Below are 9,057 nucleotides of genomic sequence, written 5' to 3'. Positions count from 1 at the left end.
CTCCGGATGATGAGAACCCTCTGCCCGGCTTTCGCGCCCTGCGCCTCGAGTCTAATCATCCTCTTCCAGACAAGTTGTCAGCCGCTGATCGCCAGAAACTCGCCCCCACCATGGCTAAAGTCAAGGCTCTTTTGGGGAACGGATTAAACGGTATTGACTTGGTCCGGGTTTGGGTTGCCTGGCAGATCATTCCATTGAGTCGCCGCTCCGGTTTGATGTGCACCTACACGGGCAAGAAGGATGACCCTCTGCGGCACAGCCCGAACGATTTACTTGACGACGTCATTAACGATATCACCAAGTCACTCTTGAATGAGAGCCTAGCAGATTGTGGCAAGGTGGGCTTAAGCCCTTTCTGCAAAACTAACCCGGCTCCAGCGGTAAGCCGGCCGCGGCGATGGTCACGAACGGGACCCCCTCCCCCTCCGACTCGCCGGACTCGGAGTCCTCGTCATCATTGACGACCTCGCGCCGCAGCGCCTTCTCCTGGGCCGCGACCTCCGCCTCGTCCTCCGAATCATCATCGTTGGAGCCCAACGCGTCGTCGAGGGTGGCAGGGGCTGGCCCGTGCCCAGCGGCACGGACCTTGGCCTTGGCGGACTTGGCGGAGACCCTAGCGTCGCGGCGCGCGGTGCGGCGAAGCTTGACGAGGTTGCCCTCGATGCGGCCCTGCAGGCGGAGGCGCTTCACGGCGAGCCCGCCCATGGACCAGTGCGCGTCGCGCGCCCAGCAGAGCAGCGCGTCGGTGACGGGCGCTGGCGGGTCGACGCGGTTGCTGGAGAAGACACGGGGGCGCGGGAGGCTGCCGCTGTAGAACCTGCAGGGACCAAGCGCGACCACCATGGTGACTTGAGATCCGGCTGGCTGAACTGTCTTCTTCAAACGTATCGGACAGTAGCACTACTGTAGCGACTCGTCAATTAATCGAGATTGATTAACCATTCTTGACCAGCAAAAAAGGAAAGGCGAGGCGAGGCAGGCGGCGGCGGAGGAGGAGGAGCGCACATGTACAACTCCTCTTCCGAAGCTCCCAATGGCATGTGATAGAGCAGCCCTTATAAAGGGGTCTCACTCTCACTCCACTAGCAGTATGGAACTAAACTTTCCACCACTTAACATGCACCTAAATGGGCCTTAGAGATTAACCAGGCAATTGAATTGTTATTTTATAATTGGAAACATAACAAAAAAAAAGAAATCCAAATTTCCATTTGTAAAACAGACATGTGTGGGCCATCCTCCAAAGTTTGCTCTCATGGAATTTTATCTTCCGCTACATTGATCACACCACTTCTGTCTTTACAATCCACAACTGCTAGCAGTGGTGCACATACGTACTGCCACCTGCCAACCACACCAACCACAGTGTCAAGGTATTTACATTGTGCTTATAAGTTTTACTGGTTCTGTTAACCATATTGGTTATGCAATGTTAATAATCAAATTGTGAACGATTTCCATACTGCTAATTGGGTCACACACACAGTAGATGAGTAAAATACAAAGTGATTTTCTTTTAGGATCAAAGCAGCCACTCATGTTTTCCTTTCATCTCACCCAACCCAAACCAAATCACGGTCTCTAGGAAAATGACGCACACTGATCAGATCGGCTAAAGCCTACAGTTATGTGTTGTGTTGTTGCCCTGAGGAATAGGTTGCAGTGTGCTTTTACTTAAAACTGATTTAGAGGCAATTTAATAGATACTTAGGTACACAGTGTTATATATTTCATTACATGGTAGCATGATAGCTCAAAAGAAAGTTATGAGATTACTTGATGATAGCTTACATTGGCTTTATAAAGCAAGCTATGTTAGTTGAGATGCATCATATAAACAGAGCTAGTCTCTTAACCCCTGGCCGAGTCTTGTATCTGTTGCCAATAAGAAAGACCAATACATGAAGGCGTTGATATTATGTAGAGCCATCACTGCATGCTTCATCAGTATCGAACATAATTTCCTCGTCTAAACAACTAAATTTCAACATTGAAATTTAACATATATTTGTTAAAGTCATCAAAATATACTCAAAATGAATCTTATTTAAAAGCATTGGTCACGAGAAACACAAATATGAAAACAGAACTTAATTTCATTTTTCTTTTAAAAAGATATACTCCCTCCATTCGGAATTATGCATAAATGGATGTATCTAGACGTATTTTAGTTCCAAATACATTCATTTCCGAGACAAGCAATTCTGAACGGAGGGAGTAGAACTTTAGAAATCACAAGCCAAAATAAACAGACAGACACCAGGGACTTGCATGCCTCGAGACTCACATGCCCTAAATCCTCATCCACGCATATCGCCGCTTTATTGTCTGTTTTATTTTTTTGCGAAAAATATTAATTTCATATCAATTAAGGTGGCTCATTACAATCCTCTTGGCAAAGAGTGCCAATTTCGTCTGGGCCATGGAGGAGCCAGACGGCCGTGCGAGTAGATGATCTACCCATATGTGCTAAAGCATGAGCTACATTATTTTGGCTTCTCCTAACATGTGCTATAGAATAATCACACCTAGACTTAAGTAGTAGTTTCCCTTCCTTGACTAAAGTAGTCATGGAAGATCTATTTGGCGTGTAATCCATAAGCATTTGAGCAGCCACAGAACAGTCCGTTTCGATGATAAAAGTCTCTGTGCTCCACTCCAAGGTGAGTGCAATGCATTCTGCACATGCTAAAACTTCCGCTTCAAGGGCGCTAGGAGATGTTAGAAAAAAATGACATGATGCAAAGATGATATGTCCTTCACGGTTCTGCAATATCATAACGGCTCCTCCATCCCGTCCTCCTCCCTAAACGCTCCGTCTGTATTCAGTTTGTTCCAGTCCGCTGGCGGCCGGCTCCATCTTTTACATGTACTTGCATCTTTTACTTGCACCGGTTGGCATGCATGGCCGCGTCCATCCTGGTACACCACCATCTTCCCCTTCTCCAAATTTGCTGCAGGATTCTGCTCACAAGAGCGACATCATATAACTATTCAAAAATCGACGGGAGGTAGCAATGGGAGTCGCCGGCTTGTGGTGTGTCAGCTCGTTATGCACATGCCAAGTTCTCCATAGTGTCATCAATATATGAAGTCGTTCCTCCTCACTGCACTTGTTAAGAAGATGCAGCAACCACTCTCGTCCAATGCTCACTCATCGCACACCAGAGTGCTTGGGCCATCGGACATCTGCGAAAAGCGTGGAAAGTATCCCCGCGTTCCACACCACAGATCATGCATATGTCAGAAGTCTCGATCTTTCTCTTTGCCTTATTTTCCATCGTAGCCAGAGAGTTTGCGACAAAGCCACCAAACGCGTGCCTTTGGAGGGGCAGGGCACCCCCACAATCATTCCCAGACAGCACGTGTGCCGCCTGGTGCCCTGCTTGTGGCGCACGATGACGTGCGGTTCCTCTCATCAATGGTGAAAGGATCGATATAGTTGACTAGGGGTGGGGGTGAATATGCAACTAATTTTTTTTAGCTTTTCTTTACCAAATTCAACTTTGCATCAAAGTAGGTTGTCTAGATATGCAACTAGCTGAGCAACCTATATGATGCGAAGCACACAAGCAAGCAAGAGATGCAACACAATATAAGCTTATACAAGTAAAGGTGAGAGATGACCAAAAGGGGAACCGATGGAGACGAGGATGTGTTACCGAAGTTCCTTCCTTTTAAGGGGAAGTACGTCTCTGTTAGAGCGGTGTGGAGGCACAATGCTCCCCAAGAAGCCACTAGGGCCACCGTATTCTCCTCACGCCCTCACACAATGCGAGATGTCATGATTCCACGTTTGGTGCCCTTGAAGGCGGCAACCGGACCTTTACAAACAAGGTTGAGGCTCTCTCCACAACTTAATTGGAGGCTCCCAACGAAACCCCGAAGCTTCACCACAATGGAATGTGGCTCCGAAGTGACCTCTTTCGTCTAGGGCACCCAAGCACCCAAGAGTAACAAAATCCACACAAGAAAGTACGGGGGAATCAAATATCCTTTGGTGGAAGTGTAGATCTAGGTCTCCTCCTTCAATCCCTAGAAAATCAACGAGATTGAGTGGCTAGAGAGAGAGATCGGGCAAGAGAGCTTTAACGACAGTAATGGAGGAGAGAGATGCAAGAGGTGTTGGAAATATGCCCTAGAGGCAATAATAAAAGGATTATTATTATATTTCTTTGTTCATGATAGTTGTCTTTTATTCATGCTATAATTGTATTATCCGGAAATCGTAATACACGTGTGAATACTTAGACCACAACATGTCCCTAGCGAGCCTCTAGTTGACTAGCTCGTTGATCAACAGATAGTCATGGTTTCCTGACTATGGACATTGGATGTCGTTGATAACGGGATCACATCATTAGGAGAATGATGTGATGGACAAGACCCAATCCTAAGCATAACACAAGATCGTGTAGTTCGTTTTGCTAGAGCTTTTCCAATGTCAAGTATCTCTTCCTTAGACCATGAGATCGTGTAACTCCCGGATACCGTAGAAGTGCTTTGGGTGTACCAAACGTCACAACGTAACTGGGTGACTATAAAGGTGCACTACAGGTATCTCCGAAAGTGTCTGTTGGGTTGACACGGATCGAGACTGGGATTTGTCACTCCGTATTACGGAGAGGTATCACTGGGCCCACTCGATAGTGCATCATCATAATAAGCTCAAAGTGACCAAGTGTCTGGTCACGGGATCATGCATTACGGTACGAGTAAAGTGACTTGCCGGCAACGAGATTGAGCAAGGTATTGGGATACCGACGATCGAATCTCGGGCAAGTAACATACCGTCTGACAAAGGGAATAGTATACGGGGTTGCTTGAATCCTCGACATCGTGGTTCATCCGATGAGATCATCGAGGAATATGTGGGAGCCAACATGGGTATCCAGATCCTGCTGTTGGTTATTGACCGAGGAGCCGTCTCGGTCATGTCTGCATGTCTCCCGAACTCGTAGGGTCTACACACTTAAGGTTCAGTGACGCTAGGGTTGTATGAATATGAGTATGCAGCAAACCGAATGTTGTTTGGAGTCCCTGATGAGATCCCGGACGTCACGAGGAGTTCCGGAATGGTCCGGAGGTAAATAATTATATATAGGAAGTGTTGTTTCGGCCATTGAGAAAGTTTTGGGGTCACCCGGTATTGTACCGGGACCACCAGAAGGGTCCCGGGGGGCCACCGGGTGGGGCCACCTATCCCGGAGGGCCTCGTGGGCTGAAGTGGGAGGGGAACCAGCCCCTGGTGGGCTGGTGCACCCCCCCTTGGGCCCCCCTGCGCCTAGGGTTGGAAACCCTAGGGTGGGGGGGGGGGCGCACCACTTGCCTTGGGGGGCACTCCACCCCCCTGGCCGCCGCCCCCTTGGGAGATTCCCATCTCCAGGGCCGCCCCCCTGGGGGCCTATATAAAGGAGGGGGAAGGGAGGGCAGCCGCACCCTGTGTCTTGGCGCCTCCCTCCCCTTGCTACACCTCTTCCTCCTCCCGCAGTCGCTTGGCGAAGCCCTGCCGGAGTCCTGCTGCATCCACCACCACGCTGTTGTGCTGCTGGATCTTCATCAACCTCTCCTTCCCCCTTGCTGGATCAAGAAGGAGGAGACGTCACGCTGACCGTACGTGTGTTGAACGCGGAGGTGCCGTCCGTTCGGCGCTAGGATCTCCGGTGATAGGATCACGACGAGAACGACTACCTCAACCCCGTTCTCTTGAACGCTTCCGCACGTGATCTACAAGTGGTATGTAGATGCATCTCTCTCTCTTGTTTCTAGATGAACTCATAGATTGATCTTGGTGAACATAGAAATTTTTTATTTTATGCAACGTTCCCCAACAGTGGCATCATGAGCCAGGTTTATGCGTAGTTCTCTATTGCACGAGTAGAACACAAATCTGTTGTGGGTGTAGATCTTGTCAACTTGCTTGCCACTACTAGTCTTTTCTTGCTTCAGCGGTATTGTGGGATGAAGCGGCCCGGACCGACCTTACACGCACGCTTACGTGAGACAGGTTCCACCGACTGACATGCACTAGTTGCATAAGGTGGCTAGCGGGTGTCTGTCTCTCCTACTTTAGTTGGAGCGGATTTGATGAAAAGGGTCCTTATGAAGGGTAAATAGAAGTTGACAAAATCACGTTGTGGTTATTCGTAGGTAAGAAAATGTTCTTACTAGAACCCAATTGCAGCCACGTAAAAGATGCAACAACAATTAGAGGACGTCTAACTTGTTTTTGCAGCAATTGTCATGTGATGTGATATGGCCAGAAGTTGTGATGAATGATGAATGATATATTGTGATGTATGAGATCATGTTCTTGTAATAGGAATCACGACTTGCATGTCGATGAGTATGACAACCGTCAGGAGCCATAGGAGTTGTCTTAATTATTGTATGACCTGCGTGTCAATGATTTAACGCCATGTAATTACTTTACTTTATTGCTAAGCCGTTAGCTATAGTAGTAGAAGTAATAGTTGGCGAGCAACTTCATGGAGGCACGATGATGGAGATCATGATGATGGAGATCATGGTGTCATGCCAGTGATGATGATGATCATGGACCCTCGAAGATGGAGATCGAAGGAGCTATATGATATTGGCCATATCATGTCACTACTTTATATAATTGCATGTGATGTTTATTATGTTTTATGCATCCTATTTACTTAGAACGGCGGTAGTAAATAAGATGATCCCTTATAATAATTTCAAGAAAGTGTTCCCCCTAACTGTGCACCGTTGCTAAAGTTCGTCGTTTCGAAGCACCACGTGATGATCGGGTGTGATAGATCCTTACGTTCACATACAACGGGTGTAAGACAGTTTTACACATGCAAAACACTTAGGGTTAACTTGATGAGCCTAGCATGTACAGACATGGCCTCGGAACACAAGAGACCGAAAGGTCGAACATGAGTCGTATGGAAGATACGATCAACATGGAGATGTTCACCGATGATGACTAGTCTGTCTCACGTGATGATCGAACATGGCCTAGTCGACTCGGATCGTGTAACACTTAGATGACTAGAGGGATGTCAATCTGAGTGGGAGTTCATTAAATAATTTGATTAGATGAACTTAATTATCATGAACTTAGTCTAAAATCTTTGCAAAATATGTCTTGTAGATCAAATGGCCAACGCTCATGTCAACATGAACTTCAACGCGTTCCTAGAGAAAATCAAGCTGAAAGATGATGGCAGCAACTATTCGAACTGGGTCCGGAACCTGAGGATCATCCTCATAGCAGCCAAGAAAGCATATGTCCTAGAAGGACCGCTAGGTGAAGCACCCATCCCAGAGAACCAAGACTTTATGAACGCTTGGCAGTCACGTGCTGATGATTACTCCCTCATTCAGTGCGGCATGCTTTACAACTTAGAACCGGGGATCCAAAAGCATTTTGAGCGACACGGAGCATATGAGATGTTCGAGGAGCTGAAAATGGTTTTTCAAGCTCATGCCCGGGTCGAGAGATATGAAGTCTCCGACAAGTTCTATAGTTGTAAGATGGAGGAAAACAGTTCTGTCAGTGAGCACATACTCAAAATGTCTGGGTTGCACAACCGCCTGTCCCAGCTGGAGATCAACCTCCCGGACGAGGCGGTCATTGACAGAATCCTTCAGTCGCTCCCACTGAGCTACAAGAGCTTTGTGGTAAACTACAATATGCAGGGGATGGTGAAGACCATTCCTGAAGTATTTTCAATGCTGAAGTCAGCAGAGGTTGAAATCAAGAAAGAACATCAAGTGTTGATGGTCAATAAGACCACTAAGTTCAAGAAGGGCAAGGGTAAGAAGAACTTCAAGAAGGACGGCAAAGATGTCTCCACGCCCGGTAAGCCAGTTGCCGGGAAGAAGTCAAAGAATGGACCCAAGCCTGAGACTGAGTGCTTTTATTGCAAAGGGAAGGGTCACTGGAAGCAGAACTGCCCCACATACTTAGCGGACAAGAAGGCCGGCAACACTAAAGGTATATGTGATATACATGTAATTGATGTGTACCTTACCAGTACTCGTAGTAACTCCTGGGTATTTGATACCGGTACCGTTGCTCATATTTGTAACTCACAGCAGGAGCTGCGGAATAAGCGGAGACTGGCGAAGGACGAGGTGACGATGCGCATCGGGAATGGTTCCAAGGTCGATGTGATCGCCGCCGGCACGCTACCTCTACATTTACCCACGGGATTAGTTATGAACCTCAATAATTGTTATTTAGTGTCAATTTTGAGCATGAACATTGTATCTGGATCTCGTTTAATACGAGATGGCTACTCATTTAAATCCGAGAATAATGGTTGTTCTATTTATATGAGAGATATGTTTTATGGTCATGCCCCGATGGTCAATGGTTTGTTCTTAATGAATCTCGAACGTAATGTTACACATATTCATAGTGTGAATACCAAGAGATGTAAAGTTGATAACGATAGTCCCACATACTTGTGGCACTGCCGCCTTGGTCACATTGGTGTCAAGCACATGAAGAAGCTCCATGCTGATGGACTTTTAGAGTCTCTCGATTATGAATCATTTGACACATGCGAACCATGCCTCATGGGAAAAATGACCAAGACTCCGTTCTCCGGAACAATGGAGCGAGCAACCAACTTATTGGAAATCATACTGTCACGCCCAATATGCGACCCTATCCAAAAGGAACTCGAAGGTCCCACCAAGGATAGACCCGCATATTGAAACGCTTTTGTAAGGTGGATATCATTACATCAACATTACATAATAGATGGGGATACATACATAAGGCATACAATGCCACACGAATACAACATCACAATACATAAGAGCATCATCCGACTACGGATGAAACACAAACAGAAACTCAAACAACATCCACCCTGCTAGCCCAGGCTGCCGACCTGGAACCTATCCCCTGATCGAAGAAGAAGCAGAAGAAGTACTCCAAAACAAGCAAACATCACACTCGCATCATGATCATCGCACAACCTGTACCTGCAACTGTTGTTGTAGTAATCTGTGAGCCACGAGGACTCAGCAATCCCATTACCATGGGTATCAAGACTAGCAAAGCTT

At 47.0% G+C, this 9,057-nt stretch overlaps 1 protein-coding gene across 1 annotated transcript; it reads right to left on the bottom strand.

Annotated features, from left to right (window-relative positions):
* Positions 1-363: 363 nt before the first annotated feature.
* Positions 364-843, bottom strand: LOC119309807. Its single transcript, XM_037585722.1, has one exon. It carries the CDS (start codon positions 841-843, stop codon positions 364-366), a length of 480 nt encoding a protein of 159 aa, XP_037441619.1.
* Positions 844-9,057: the final 8,214 nt, after the last annotated feature.

This window comes from Triticum dicoccoides, chromosome 5B (assembly GCF_002162155.2).
Source record: "Triticum dicoccoides isolate Atlit2015 ecotype Zavitan chromosome 5B, WEW_v2.0, whole genome shotgun sequence".
Taxonomy (NCBI): Eukaryota; Viridiplantae; Streptophyta; class Magnoliopsida; order Poales; family Poaceae; genus Triticum; species Triticum dicoccoides.
This window is presented reverse-complemented; position numbering and strand designations above follow the sequence as displayed.